Below are 15,607 nucleotides of genomic sequence, written 5' to 3' on the forward strand. Positions count from 1 at the left end.
GGGGGAATTCTGGGATCCCCAGGGCTGGTGGCTTGGGCAGCATGTGCTGATCGCCCTGATCCAGCAAAATGTTGAGGCGTGTGTGGAACTGTCCCCACCTCCGGCCTGCGTGATTGAAGTGCCGCATGCTGCCGTGCTGGGTCAGAGCCCGGTGTCGGGCAGTGTGATCGGCCATGCAGGAGCCCCTGCGTGTGCACAGCTGTGCCGGCTGCAGGCTGCCTTGCGAGCGTCCCCGGGGCCCAGTGTGCAGAGAACAGCTGCCATCCTCCCGTCCCGACCTCGTGTGGCGGGTTCCTAGCGGTGAGATGGAGCTGGGCCCTGCACCCCCGTATGTGGGTCTGTTTCAGCTCAACAGACGGGGCGCCCAATCTTCTGAGCACACTCCTCCCGCACAGACTTCACTGGGTGCTGCACGCCCAACCCTGCAGGATGCTCCAGGGCCAGCTGGCCTGGAGAGCGGGGCTGAATCCCTAAGCGGGGCCACATGGGCTCCGATGGCAGCTGAGAGCAGATGTCACCTGCCATCTCTGGGGTTGACCCTTCATCTCCCTTAGATGCCTGACTGGGATCAGAAATGTCTGCTGCCGTTTGAGGTGCCCTCCAGCAGGGCCCTGGGCTGGGTCGCGGTTACGGTGCCCAGCTCTGGATTGTGGCTAAAATCGCAGAGCCCAGGATGAAAAGGCTCCAGGGAAGCTCTGCATTCACTAGCTGAGCACAGCTCCGGGCTGCGTGCGGAGGGAGCTGGAGCAGCCGAGCTCTACCCGGGCGTGAGCCCCGTGCAGACTGAGCAGCCCTTTGTGTATCTCCGGGACAGGTTAGACCCTCCTGGCGCTGGGGGGGGAGGCTCTCTGGGAGCTGCTGGACGATGCCCCTCTGTTGCAGCTCTGCGAATGAACGCTGGGGGTGGGCTCGAGGTGGTAAAGCGAGGTGGGCCCCTGCTGTGCCAGCCCCAGAAGCAGCACTGATCTGCCGGGGGTGGGAGCTCTGCCCCCCTGCTTTGGGTCGCACGTCTCCCACCATCCCCACATCTCTGCCAGTGTCATGTTTGCCGTGCGGTCAGCATGCTGCTAGCCGCCATCAGCGAAGAACAGCTCTGCGCGGGGCCCTTCTCAAGGCGGCCTGATTGCAGAGTCCCGGGTCTGGCCTGGCTTTATATCTGCTCCTCCTGTTACTTGTTTCTGTCTTGCTGTGTTTTTCCTGAGGAGGCTGAGAGCTGGTGAAAGGTGCTGCCCTGAAGGTCTGTTTATCCCCTGGCACTGCCCCACCAATGTACCATGGCCCTCAGAACGGGGAGCTTGTATTCCAGTAGCACCTATGGTGCCCATCCAAGATCAGCATCCCACTGTGCTAGGCGCTGTACGCACCCAACACCAGACACAGCCCTTATCCCTGAGAGCGTAAGTTAAATAGCCAAAGCAAAGGGTGGGAGAAGGGGGCGAGGATGTTTCCTATCCTGCAGTTGGGGAAGCAATGCGCAGAGATGACTTGTTCCAGCTCACACAGGGAGTCTGATAAAGCTCCAGAGTCCCCGTCTGTGCCCAAGGCTGTCTTTTCACCAGCTCCTTCCTCATCTTTGCTGAGCCAGCCAGCTGATGGCTGGGGAGACACCTTGAGACTGCACAGAGCAGCACGGGGGCAGAGCTGCTGCTGGCATTTTAACCACCAGTGCCACGCCCAGCTCAGAACACCTCTGAGATGCTGGTGCCCTGGTCCCTGTGGAGATCTGGGTTCAAATGCTGCTCTGTTGCTCTGTAACCTGGAGCTAGTCCCTTCGAGCCTCTGTAAACAGGAGACAATTCTTCCCTTCTCCCGTGGGATGAATACATGGCTGCTTGTGAGGCCCTCAGACACTGGGGATCAGGGCTATGTAACACAGCCTGGGCGCCCAGGCTAACGGGGGGTGGGGGGGGGCTATAATCAAATCACAAGGCCAGTAAATGCGGCGCCAAGGCTCGTGCGGGTGGTTTTGCACTTAAAGCAGAGGTGAGGGCGCACCTCAGCTGTGGCGCGGGTGGTTCTTGCGGAACGTGAGAGGGGGACCTGCTTATTTCACACGTCCCCTGACTAGCTGCCGGCTCTGCACGGCGACCGAACCGAGCTCGCTGTAGTCCAAGGTTCAGTCAGATCTGGGCTGGGTTGGGGTTTCCAGCGTTTGCGTTGTAGCTCAGTGCTGTTGGGGTGACACCGGCACGAGCGTTTCAAGTGTCAGCGCCGCATGCTATTGCTTGTAGGAAGCTGAGTGCAGGAATACCCTGTGCGGGCCAGGCGGGAGCTGCCTTACAGGCTGTGGTAGGCTGTCACTTTGCTGATGTGCATTACAAATGGCCTCCAGGGTAGCAGAATTGAATTGAGAGTAGCTAGTTTCTTATGACATGTAGCTCGTTCCCAGACCATCGCCTGCTGGGTCCATCTTTCCTCAGCGGCTTGTGCTGAGTTGGCGGCGGTGAGCCCGGCGGTTACAGGGGATCGAGCCTGGCTGTGTAAAAGGCCCGTTTCCTTTCCACTGTAGGTGCTGCCCAAGCTGCCTGTGGATCGCCCCTGTGGGCATGGCCCAGACCATGCCTGGATGCAGGATCTAACCAGCTTCTTGCCCCTTGGCGCAGTGCGTTGTTGCCAGTTTATTAGCTTCCTCAGCTCATGGCGTGTGCCCCCCCGGGGGGAATAGTATCTGTTGTGGTGCTGGCTGGCTGGTCTTGTGTGGCTGGGGGCTGGGCTGGGAGGAGGAGGGCTGCGGTTTGCTTTACACCCAGTAACTTACTGCACATTTCCAGTGGTGAGAGTGAAAGGGCTGCCAGGTTCCTGAGCTCTCAAGTCCATCCTGTCCTGAGGATCTCCAGGCCTGAGGACGAAATGTTGCTGTTGCTCTGTGGTCCGCCTGGCTGCCGGCTGGGAGGTAGAGCTCTGCCGGCTGTGCTAGACCAGGGACCCTGGCTTCGGAGCATCACCTGGGCATTACTTGAAGCTGTCGAACCTTAAAAGGGGTTAGAGTAATGTCTGCTAGCTGGCTTAGACTCATCCTGGGGCTCCCCAAATCCGCACCCCAAACGCCAGGAGCAGAGGCAGTAAAGAAAATGACTGCGAGGAATTGGAGAGGAGCTGGGTGGCGTGGGCTGCGGAGGGCAGGAATGTGGCCTGTGGATCTCCCGGAGCAATGCCCATCCCGGCTAGACGTACGTGTGCTGACTCTGATCCCGCTAGTGCGCTAAAACCAGCACTGTGACCACAGCGCCGTGAGCCAGCCCGTTACCATCCTGTCTGAGAAGCTAGGTTCCCTCTTGACCGGCTAGCCTGGGCCATGCCGCCAGCACGATCAAAGCGAGTGCGTGGACCCCTGCCCGTTGGGAATTGCATCTCTGCTGCAGTGTAGCTGTGCTGCTAGTGCAATGCCCTGGAGTGCCTTGATCTCCAAAGCTCTGCCAAGCCCACAGAGCAGGGCGAGGGCTGCTGGCTCTTTCTGTGGCTAGGGAGCCTCTGTGCATGGCCCAGATGCTGCAGGGATCCAGAGTAGCTTGACAGCACCTGTCCTGTTCTCTCTCATGCTTCTGGGTCGGGAACCAGAGACTGACTGACTCCATTGCAGCTGTTAAAGGTTTAGTACTCAGGGGCTTAATGCAGACTTGTGTTAGACCCTGTACAAACCTGTCCAGACACCGCTCAGCGGGGCAGGCGCTGACAATCGAACTAGTACCGGCTGTCCCGGCTGCCCCTCACACCGTCGCTAGCCAGTGTGGGTCGCTGGCTGGAGTGGGTTCAGGAAAGGTGATCTGTGTGTAACAGGCAGGGTGGGAGGAGAGGAATGGGGGCCCAGGCTGGTGTCATTGCCGGTGCAGGGGTTGGCGAGAGGCTTGGCTTGGTAGAGGCAGGGCACTTGGGAGGTTTCTCGAAGGTGGGGCCAAGGAGCTGGAATCCGCGGTGGTGAAGTGGGGGAGCTGATGCAGGAATTGAGGGGCTGGGGCAGAGCGGCTGTGAGCAGCCGGCAGGGAAGAGGGATCTGCCTGCAGACTGGAGGGCCGAGTTGGAGTTGGTGGCGGGAGCCGGGGGCTGGGAGGGAAACACCTGGGTTGTAGGAATGTGGCCAGGTTGTGCTAGGAGAGGGCTGGAGGAGTCCAAGCTGACCCCCAGGTAGGGGTCTGGCTGATGGTCTCAAGAGCATGGGGGGTGCGGAGGTTTTGTATGCAAGGGTGATCGTCAGCAAGCCCTACAGCAGTTAAAGTACTCTCCAGATCCCGCTGGTAAACCTTTAACTGCAGTACTCAGGGGCTTAATGCTTGTGCTGCCCGAGCCGTTCCCCTCTGTGAACTAGGGCAGGGAGCTGCGCTGGGGGATGGCCCATGTGGAGCAGGCCTGCCTGGAGGCGTCCTAACTCTGAGAGGGCTGCAGACTCCCTGCTCCGCTTGCTGTGACTGGAGCCGTGCTAAATGCAGATCCTGACTTGGAGGCTTTGCCCCTTTGACGTGATCTCTTCTCTCCCCCCTGCCCTAGGCTGGAGGAGCTGCCCCTGGACGTGCTCAGGCAGAGGGAGTCCAAATGGCTGGATATGCTCAGTAACTGGGATAAATGGATGGCCAAAAAGCACAAGAAGGTAAGTGCCCTGAGAGCTGCCTGCTTCCAGTGCTGAGCACCCAGCTGCTGGGTGCTGGGACCAGGGGGTGGTGTGAATGCTCCCGGGACGGGGGTTTCCTTCCTTGGTGTGCGTTCCCGCGGCATAATCCTCTCGGGACACTTCGGCCGTGCTCATCCAAGCCGGGCTGTCAGCCGTGCGAGCTCGGTAGGGAGTGTTCTTGCGGGGGGCGGGGGGGACGGGGACGTGGTGGTGTCTTCTCTGCCTTTCTTGGAGCTGTTTGGCTGCTGCAGCCTCACTGCACTGGAGCAGCTGGTGGCAGGGCAGCTTGGCTCTAGGAGGGCCTCCTTTCCCCCACTGGGGTGTGTCCTAATCTGAAAGGGGAGGAGCCTGAACTAGACACGCCCCAGGGTCTTCAAAGGCAGACAGACGTCAGCTCTGGGCCCCAGCCTTAGCATGAGGGAGGCTTAAAGGTTAAAACCAAAATTCCTTCCCAGTCGAACACCTGCCTTAACCCTGCGTGTTGGAAATCCACGTTTCCTCCATGATGCTGTTCGGTCTGCCGTGGCGGTGTACGCGTGCGGTCAGTGTCGTGTCTGGCTCAGGGCTCCCTGCACCTGTGCTGACGTGGCTGCGTTGCACGGGCAGCGACATGCACTCAGACGGAGCTTTCGCTGGCATCTATAAAAAGACAAATCTTGGGAATTTTGGAAACTCTGGCCTTTTGTATGTCACTTTTCAGTTCTGGACCTGAATGGGCCTGGCTAAGGGCCCAGCGCCAATACAGTCGCTCTCTGGCTGAATCCCCTCGGAGGAGCTGTTTCCTCTTGTGCTCTGCTCTGTTTTGTTGCCCCTGGGAGGGGACTGGACTCTTTTTAGAAATGGAAACACAGCCGCAGAGCTCAGTGCCACGTGTAAAAGCCAGGTCTGTTTGTGCAGCCCAAGAGCTCAGTAACCTTTGGAGTCCTGCTGGACTGTGCCCAACACACACACTGAACTAGAGAGAGATGCCGTGTAGGAATTGGAGGTTTCCCACAGGTCGCTAATCTGCATCCGTCACTGGAATCATCTGAATCTAGGCCCTCCTGTGACCCGGGCTTTAGAGGGGCAAGCAGTGTCGGTCTTGTTCTCCTCCCCCGTGCCGTCCCCCCCACAACACAATTGTGTGAGATGCAGACACCATCTTGCTCCCAGTTGTTTCTCTGCTGCAGTCCTCAATAAAACTAAATGCGGCTGCGGGTGCTTCTGGCAGCATCTTCCTGACGCTCGTGCGCTGGTTCTCTGAGAGAGGAATCCCTCATCCCGGTGCTGGAGTCAAGCCCCTGTTGCTCCCAGGAGAAGGCAGGCACTTGAACAGGCAAGGCGAGCTCCAGGCAATCCGACTGCCTCCGGCAAGGCCTTTTGCTGTTAACATCTCGCATGGCTGGGCTCCAGCCTTGAGTTGGTGCCCCACCTGCTTGCTCCCAGCCCGAGATCCTGCCCTCCTTGCAGCTAGGTCTGACTTGGAAAGCCCCTGCGCTGCGTGTCCCAGGCTAGCTGTGCCGGAGCAGAGCAGCACCGGCTTGCTGCCGGGCTGGGAGTAGTTCTTCGGAGACACCACAGCTGTCTGGTCTGTGCCAGGCTGTTTTGGGGGTAACTCCCGTCAGGCAGACTTCCCTGCCCTGTAGCATTAAGACTGAACAGACCTTAGTATCTTTAGCTGCTGATGTTAACGGCCCCTTATCCAGGCCTATTAAAGTCCGGCCGTGTTCACGCTAAGTTGTGCTTGCCTTGGGTTTCAACGTTCCTGTTCGGGGTCCCCTCCTTCTCTCCTTGTGGGGTTGGTTAAAGGGAAACATGGCTACACGCTGGCCGTGGGTATCGGTGGCATGGTTCATCTCACACCCCAGCAGACTAACCAAGCAGCCCGTGCAGTGTGTGCCCTGCCCTGCATGCATCTTTCCATTGCCTTCCTGTGGGCTCTTTTCTCGTCCCAGGTCTTGCGGCTGGATTTGGAGAAAACAGGCGGCTGGGTATCTGAGTCCGCCTGGCAGTGGGACGCCACCGTTCCCACGCACTGAACTCTCCCAGTTCTCTCTCCCCTTTTGGGGCTGGGCAAGGGCAATCGCACAGGCGGGTCTGACCTGACCTCCCGTTCCTTGCTGTGCCTGACCCAGCCTTTCCACCGAGCAACCCAGGGGAGGGGAACGTCTAATGCTAGTGACCTTAGACGACTGAATGGAGCCGGAGCGTCACGCCAACAGCCAGGCTCAGCATTTCTGGCTCTGCCGCAGCTCCAGCGGAGTCACGTGTCTCTGTAAAGCAAACACTTGTCCAGATCCCATTGCAAGGGGCTGGTAGATAATTGATATGACCAGCGTCTCTGCAGGGGGGGGCTCGCTAGGCTTACGCAGAAGCCAGTTCCCAGCTGCACAGTCTCAGGTTATGTAACTGTTCCCCTCAGATGTGGCCCAAAGCTCTGGCCTGCATGCCATGACTTGCTGAACTGGGGCCCCTCACTGCTCTGCTTCCTTGCTGGCAGCCGTGGCAGGTGTGTACCATGTCACCGGGCTGGGGAGCACCAGTCACTGGCACCAAGATTTCCCTGCTGCCAGGGTTCTGGGGCACCTGGCATGCTGAGACTCCTCCCACGGGGCTCTGGCATTTTGGGCATGGTCTTCCCTGCTCAGCCCTTCTCGGGTGCTCTGGGTAACCTGCTCAGCAACACACCCAGGCGCCTCCAGCCTTCACTTCTGCTTCTCCGTGCCCTTCATTCCCGGTGGACCCTTCAGCCGCCCAGCTTTGGCAGGTTGATCCGGCTTCACAGTCTCCCTACAGTGCATCACTTCGTGCCTCATCAGGCTTTGATCCAGAGCCCCTTGCTGTCTCTGGAAAGGATTGGCTCGGGGGACCTGGGCAGAGGTTCTCGCTCAAGCGTATCCCCAGAGCATGGCGGTTAAAGTAACAAGCGAAACGGACAAGGCTTCAGGGGAGATTCTGACAAGGGAGGCGGGGCTGTTCCTGAGGGCAGGTGCTGCCAGCCGGGGCAGGAGTGGCTGATGTCTGATTGGCTGAGCGGGTGGGGGGAGGAGAGGGGCTGTGAGGCCCAATGCGCGAACCCCAGGAGGGGTGATTGTGCGCTGGATCGGGAAGCCGCGGGGCTGTAAGCAGGCGAGGAGACGAGGCTGCGCTCTGTGCGGAAGAGCCTGGGTGGCAGAGCCGTGCGCAGGCTGGAGTCGAGCGCTGGGACTTGCAGAGCCTCACTGTGAGAGGAGGTGAAGGCCTGGCTTTGGGCAGGCGGGGCTGTCGAGGGACCGTGCGAGCCGGCAGTGCTGGTAGGACAGTGCAGTTAGTGGCTGCCCACGGCGTAGAGTAGCCCCTAATTGTATGGAAACAGCAGGAGCTCTGGACGTTGCTTGTGCTCTAAATCCTGCCCCACCTAAATCAGCTCAGCCCTCGAGCCTGAGGCGTGGTGTCTCTGAAGCCTGTGGGGCTGCAGATCTGGCCTCTGCGCTTCCCATTCCCTGGCACAAAGGGCTGCGGTGAATGAGCACCCAGGTGAGCTTTCGCAGCCGAAAAATCTCCACCGTCTTGGCTCAGCTGCCGTCAGCTCCCAGCTCTTGCGTCCTCCGTTCCCAGCGCCGTGGGGCTTGCCCTTGTGCATTCCTCCCCTGTCCCCGTGTGCAGCCTCATGCCATGGCTGGGGGAAGCGGCGGCTTGGCTGTGACCGCACAGCGGCACAAGCGCTGCTGAGCGAAGGGGAAGCCAACGCACCGATAATCCCTCAGCCTCTAGCTGGCCCAGTCTGTGCAGGGCTGGACCTGGGTGCCACTGAGCAGCCAGCCAGAGGAGCTGCTGACCGAAGCTCTTCTTGCTCCTGACTGCACTTTCTCCTTGCCTGTGAAACCAGTGGGGAGGGGAATGTAGCTTTGAAAGAAGCCGTCAGCTTTCCGGAGCTGCCTGGTGCTCTGGGCTCTGTGCTCAGAGCTTCCTGTGAGTGTAAAGGCCCCGTGCTGCCTGGGGCCTGGCTCTGCTCGGGGCTTGTTTGTTCAGGCTGATTGTGTTTGAGACGGCCTGGCGCTTAGACCAGGAAGCGCCGTGTTTCCAGGAACACGGCTCTCACCTGGGGTGGGGGCTGGTGCAGGCCGTTACTGCAGACTGCTGGGGGGTCTCAGCCACGCTGCCTTAAGCCAAAGCAGCTTGTTCTAGGCCGGGTGTGACGGGCCAGCAGCTCAACGGAGAAACAAAGCGCCGGCTGCTGTGTGGAGGGAGGGGGGCTGAACGCTGCAGGACCTCAGCACCTGTGTCTGGTGGCACTGGGGACACGCAAGACCAATCGTCTCTGCCCCACAACAGAAGAGCGCTGAGAGTCTCCGTGTCGAAGCGGGTCATGGAGACGGCTCCTGGAGCTGCACCTGCCCTCTCCCTAGGTCGCTGTGTCTTGGGATTTCCTGGCTGCCCTTGGATGCCAGGGGTCCTTATTTAGCTTTGAAAAGCAAGAGAAGTCTGCGATCTGTGGCTGACTGGCTGGGGCTCTGTGTTGGCTTGCTCTTCACCCCGTCTGGCCCTGGTGCGCCCTGGATGCCCCGTGGAAAGATCACTGCGGCTCTCAGATTGCGAGAGCAAACAGACTCAGTTCCAGCTCGATCTGGGGAAAATCTGCCTCCGAGCCTCCCCAGCGGCTGCTCAGAGCTCGGCCCGTCAGCGTGTAGAAGCAAAGCAGATGGGGATTGTAGAGCAGTGCTGGTCTCCTGTCTGGGATCTGAGCAGCCTGCTGGATAGTGACCCGTGGCATATCTCCAAGAACGCCCCAGCTTAACTTCTGTGCCTCAGTTTCCCTACTTGTAATGACTTGCCCAAGGTCACACGATACGTCAATGGCAGAGCAGGGTCTAGAACCCAGGCCCTGTTTCTGGTTATACGGACGGGTCACTGCGTTTGGATTCTTCCTCTCAGGTACCAGACAGCACTCCTCTGTCCCCTCCAGTCTCCCCAGTAGCAGTGGGGCTGTGGGAGGATCTGTGATTCCAGCTTTAGCTGCTTTCCCTTATTGGCGGTGTCCCCTGGCCTGGCCCATAGGGCGTCGCAGCTCTTGGTAAAGGAGGTGTCTGTCTGAATCAGACCAGCTGGGCTGGTCAGCGCAGCCCTCAAACAGCTGGATTCCTGACCCAAGCAGCTGCTGCCAGTTGTTGCAAAATGACTGGGCCATGCTGAGGAGTGACCCTAAATCTACCCTCTGTCCCCTGGCCGGGCCCTAGCCCAGGGCTGCGCTTCCCCTGTGCCGTCCTGTCCCCCCCCGTGTTGTCCCCCCCCCTCCAGTCTCACTAGCAGCATTCAGGGAAGAGAGATCCGTACGTGGCAGCTCAGGGCTTTGGTGGATAAGTCCTGACTTGGGAGCCTCAGGTGCTTCTAGAGCTGGGAGGCTGCTCAGCCTGGCAGATGTGTGGCAAGTTCCTAGCCAAACCCGTGTAGTGTGGGAGGGCTGCGTTGCCGGAGCCGCCTCGATGTGGCTGGGCTGTGGCGAGGTGACTGTCCTGATGGCACTTCATAGATCCTGTAGCAGACAGGCCCCTGGGGCCATCTAGTCTGACCCGCCTAACGGGGGCCAGAGAACTGCCCTGATTGAATTTGTGTTTGAACGGCCATGGAAGTCTTAGGAAAACATCCAATGCCCATTTAAAGTTCTCCAGTGGTGAAGAATCCACCCAGCCTTCGGTGGATTGTTCCCGTGGTTAATTACTCTCGCTGTTAAACACCTGCCTTATTTTCCCGTCTGCATTTGTCTAGGTTCAGCTTCCAGCCATTGGATGGTGTCAGACCTTCCTCTGCTTGGCTATGGAGCCCACTACCCAATATTTGTTCCCTGTCTAGGGACTGATCAAGTCACCCCTTAACCTTCTCTTGAAGCTAACCCGTTTGAGCTCCTTGAATCTGCTGCTCTAAGGCATGGTTTCTAATCCTCTTGGCTCCAAATTCACCTTGCTGGAGTAGCCCACTGGGCTACGCTCTCTGGGCCAGGAAACAGGCAGCCGTCGAGCTTGGGGCGGCAGCCCAGCCTCCTCGTGGCTTGGACTTTGGTCCCGGTGAACACATGCATCCAAAAAACTACCGCAGGTTGTGGGAGTTTGACACAGGTGGCGGCGGTGGCTGCTGCTTCTGCTCCTCCGGCCTGGCCTGTGGGCAGCAGGGGGTGTTGAGGCTGATTAGAGGTGAAATGCACCGGCACAGGAAGGTCTCTTGCACTGCTCCTGCCTGGCTCCAGCCACTGCCATTATGCTGCGACCTTGTCTTCGTGGCCCACGCTGAACCGAAGGATGCTCTGATGGAAACACGCCCTTGTCCCACTTGCACAGAGCTGGCTTCCACAAGAAGGTCCAGCTCAGCAGAATCCTCTTTGATAGACTCTGCCCAGTTAAGCTGTGGAACTCGCTGCCACAAGATGTTGTGGTCAAGAGCTTAGTAGAGTCAAACCAGGATTAGACCCTTGCTCAGATGGGTATCCACAGCTCCAGTACAGCGGGTACTGGAGATAAACTCTCATGTCAGCTGCTAACCGATGTGGGGGGGGTGGGGTGGGAATAAACTTCCTGGGGAGACGGGTTGTTCCAGAACTACCTGCTAGTGGGTTTCTTGCACCTGCATCAGAAGTAGCTGGCGCTGGCTGTGATCAAGACAAGGTGTTGGACTAGATGGCTCAGGTCTGATGTGCTGTGGCAGTTCCTAGCGCCCTAAGAAGGGGTCCCTGGGGACCTCCAGGTCCACAAGCACAAATCTCCCAGCGGCCCCCGCTCTGCAAAGTTCAGCGTTGTGTTGGGAAGCCAGCTGATGCTCTGCTGTAATGGGGGGAGTGCGACTGGGGTGCACCAGAGCAATAGCAGAGTCAAGCGTCCCCTCGCCCAGCAGGGAGACCCCTCCTGCAGCATCACTGCCCCTGCAGCGTGCTACCTCCTCGTGCCCCGCAGCCAGAGGCCTGGCTCAGCACCACGGCTAGAAGCAGGGAAGCAGCGCGGCTTCTCCGCTTCCATATGCCTGGCTGCCTTCCACCCTTCCTCGGTGCCCTGAGCTGTTCCTGCGGCTGTTGCGCAGCTTGCTGAAAGGATCATGAGCAACAGCAGGCGGGGAAGCAGTGGGAAGGGGCTCTGTTTTCTTTCATAATAAGCCGTAGCCTAGTCAGCGTTGAGCCTGCATCCTGCCAGCCGGGAGAGTCCGGGGGAGGCTGATCCTGATCTCGGCGTTGCTTTGTCTCGCTGCTGACGTGGACAGGGAAACTGCAGCCGTCCCCACCCCCAGCCCTGGCTGCTGTATCTGAACCTTGAAACTTTCCCCTGCCTTGCCCAGGGCACCCTGGAGCGGCTGTGGGGTTTGCGGAGCTGCACGGTTCCCCTGAAATGATTCAGCTCCGCTCTGCCGGGTGAATGTCCTGAACTGAATTCCTGGGGTTTCCTGTTAGCTTTGCTTGGAGAGTGGGGAAGTGGCTCGTTATCCGCCCTGACATTCTTCTCTCCCCCCCTCAACCCCCCCGTCCCAAAATGCAGATTCCAGATCCCCACTTCCTGGACTCACAGGGCTTGGGCGGCTCTTTGGCCACCGCTCGGCTGTCTGCAGTCTTGTTTTTGCAACAAAATCCTGTTCGTCCGGCTCCTGGCGTGAAATGCCAGCTCCCTCTGATTGGCCGGGCTTGCGGCAGCCTGCCCCCGGAGCAGATAGCTCCCTCTCACAAAGCCGAGGCGCGGCCTCCTGCCGTATTCAGGAGAAGGGATGGTGACGTTGGAAGAGATCTAGGAGTCCCCTCCTCTGGCAGAGCTGCCCGCTCTCCTCCCGCATGGACTCTTGCAAACTCTCAGCCCCTCTTGGTAGTGCCAGGCAGCCTGGCATCTCTGCTGGCTCCATAGGGCCAGGGTCTGGGGCTGATCGTGTGCACAATGTGAGGGGACTTAATACTCAGGGACCATCTGCTGGTGGCCCCTAGTGTGAACAGGTTCCTGGTGCTGTGGGTGACTTGAAGCCTTGCCTGGTACCGCACCTTTGCTCCAATCCGTAGGGCTCAAGGCATAACCCAGTTAAGGAACCCCCACCCTAGGGGGAAGGCACCTACCCATATCCAATTCACATTCGAGGGCTCAGGGTGTCATTTTCTGCAGGCTTGTGGGGCCTTTTACCAGTGAAGGAGCCTTACACAGGAACATCCTCAGTCTATTTATTAACAATTACCAAAACAGAATACACGCTACGCCTACAGTGTTCACCACTCCCAGTAAGGCAGGCAAACGTCTCCTGGTGGATCATCTGGGGGCTCCAGCTTCGGTAATAACAGCTGACCGGGTGGAGAGGTCTGTCTGGCAGCTCTGATGGGGCTGTGTCCTGGAGTTAGCATCCAACGAACTTCCTTTTGGAGCTCAGGTTCTAGTTAAAACTTGGGTCCTGTTTAGCTGTATCTTAACCACTCATTTGAAACGAAAGTGCTACAAATCACCACTCCTGGCCCATTGAGACAGTTCTTTGACCAATCCTTAGCTGATTTAAATATTGCCCACTTTGTCTCTTGCAGAACTAGCCAAGAACCAGACAGAAATCATTCCAACAAACAACAGAGAAATGGGAACGCTGAGACACAACACTATGAAGTGTAGATTGTGCAGCCACAGCTGTTGCTCAGTGGCTCCTTGCCAGACAGAATAGCATCAAACAAAGTTTTCTTTAAGGGCTGAAGATCTGTTTCTTTGTCTGGCGGTGGTAGGTGCTGTTAGGACAGTCGCACCTTCTTACCAGCCGGCTATTGCATTGTCTTGATGTAATGGCAGGAGTGTGAGGATGTGACTACACGCTTCCCAGCTCCTGGCTGCTGTCTTTCCTCATGTGGCTGCTGCCGCTTAGCCAATAACACAAGGCCTCAGACCGGACACAGCGTGGGGTAGCCTCAGGGAGGGGTTTGATCCCCCGTCCGAGTGCTGGCGGGACTGGTTCTCGCGGCTCCCCCCCAGTGTGCTCTGAGCTGTAGTGCGCAGGTGTTGGCAAGGCGCTGTGGCGTTGTGATGTCCACACACCCATCCTAGTGCCTCCGTCAGGTGCTAGCGCAGCCTGGCCAGCGCGTGCTCGGCGTGGCATCCCCCATCTCCTACCCTCTTTCTACCTAAGGAAGCAAAGTGGAAACTTGGCAGACTGGCGAGAGGCAGCTCTTGTTTTCTGGTGGGTGGGGAGGGCGGGCTCTGCCTCCCAGCAAGAGCTGTCTGGATCGGGGCCCCGGTAGTGCCGTCACGGACGATCCTTGCACCTGCGCAGGGAGCTGGCCTATTGCCCCGGCACAGTCCCTGTGATCAACTCTCGGGGACTTGGATCCCAGGACCTCAGGCGAGGCCTGTGGTGCTTCCCAGCCGCGGCTCTCCCGTCTTTCTGCGTGTCCCTCGCTCACTGCTCACCTCTCCCCAGAGGTGGCTGCTCTTCGGGTGACGTGAGTCCTGCGAGCGTCTGGCTAGTCAACTGCTCTGGGTGGCGAGGGGCTGGCAGCCACTGCTCTCCCGTCCGTGGCTCGCCCCTGCCTTCATGTGGTCCCCGGCATGTCTCAGTGCCTGTCTCCCTTTGCCTTTCAGATCCGGCTGCGCTGCCAGAAGGGGATCCCGCCCTCCCTGCGGGGCCGGGCCTGGCAGTACCTCTCAGGGGGCAAGGTGAAGCTGGAGCAGAACGCCGGCAAGTTTGAGGTAGGCGCCTCTCGTTTTCTCCTCTCCCTGGCTGATCGGTAACTCCCCAGGGGAGCTTCTCCACTGCCGCTGGCTGCCAAATGACCCCAAAGGCTTGCCCGTGTGGGAAGCGGCTGGTGTCTAGTGAGGCCACCCCAAACTGGGGAGACCTGCAGCAGCAGATCACTGCAGCTCTGCTCTGGCTCCCACGGTGCCCTTTGCCCCACTGGCCGGGATCTCCTGCCACCAGCATCCACAGGGCCCACGCCCACATGAGCACCCGCGCTGCCCAAAACGTTAGCAACCCACGGCACAAACTCTGCCTCCTCTGGGCCTTTGCACGGGCTTCCTCCCACCCGTCTGAGCTTTACCGGACCAAAATGGTCCCAGCCTGTCTGGGGGTGGCGCTTTCCCTGGGGCTGAGGCAAGAGGCTTGGGGGCCAGTCTGAGCGGTGATATTTCGACTGCCCCGATCTCTCTGGCTCCGATTCTGCCCTTTTGCGGTGTGGCTGTGGCCAAATCCTCCGTCTCTGCTCGCCCGGATGCCACTCTGCAGGCATCTGAGAAGCTGTGCCAATCCCCTGTTCAAACACCTGGCCGCTGTGAACCAGGGTTGGGCAGACGCTAACAGCCGCACCAGCTGCTGTGTGAGTTTCCCCTCTTGTATCGGGGCAGCGCTCGCTCGCCCCTTTGCTGCTCATGCTCTCGGGTGAGGATGCAGAACGCGCACAGCTGAACGCGCCCGTGACTGACGGCTTTGTGCCAGCGCCATCGTTCAGCATGAAACGTCGGCCAGACACGCATTGCAGAGGTCAGAGGCAGCTAGTGTGGATTTAGCAGTGGCAATGGGGTTGTCGCTGTAGGATGGCGTCTGATCCCGATCATGGCCAGCTGCCCCCTTTTGATGTCCTGTAGCTTTCTGCATTCCTCCCTCCATGGCCCCAAATAAAGGGTTAACCCCCAAATCAGGGCTTTGTTGTGGCCATCTCCCGCCCCAATCTTCCCCATCCGTAACATCCCGCTGGCATCCCAGCAGTTGCTGCCCTGGCAGCAGTAACGTTCGGGGTTGCTCAGTGCGCACGAGGAGAGCCGGCACTGACTAGATTTGTTTTGAGTGCCGTAGCCCCGAGCCGTGGCCCAGCACGCCAATGTGCTAGGCGCTGTACGGACACTCCACAGAGGGTCCCTGCCCTAAGGAGCACAGTGTGACTAGCCAGTTCTCCGTAGTCACCTGCCAGCGCTCCCCGGAGCGTGCGCTCTGCACAGGGAATGTTCACTGAGCGCTTCCTCTGTACGGGAGCCCCTCCACTTCCCCCCGAGAAGAGGCGGGGGGAGGGGGATTTGTGGGCTCTCGACAGGCCGTGTCTCAGCTGCTGCGAGAGCCGACATCTCC

General features: G+C 59.2%; 1 protein-coding gene across 1 annotated transcript in view; it reads left to right on the forward strand.

Moving 5' to 3' along the window:
• TBC1D10A (TBC1 domain family member 10A) overlaps window positions 1–15,607 on the forward strand; it is a 35,677-nt gene that overhangs the window by 7,622 nt on the left and 12,448 nt on the right. Inside the window, exons 2-3 of the mRNA XM_067550221.1 lie at window positions 4,483–4,582; window positions 14,128–14,235. Of these exons, the coding sequence (XP_067406322.1) occupies window positions 4,483–4,582; window positions 14,128–14,235 (208 nt within the window). The remainder of the gene's footprint in view (window positions 1–4,482; window positions 4,583–14,127; window positions 14,236–15,607) is intronic.

Source organism: Emydura macquarii, unplaced genomic scaffold (assembly GCF_026122565.2).
Source record: "Emydura macquarii macquarii isolate MOO-44397 ecotype Brisbane River unplaced genomic scaffold, CSIRO-AGI_Emac_v2 contig_1254, whole genome shotgun sequence".
Lineage (NCBI taxonomy): Eukaryota > Metazoa > Chordata > Testudines > Chelidae > Emydura > Emydura macquarii.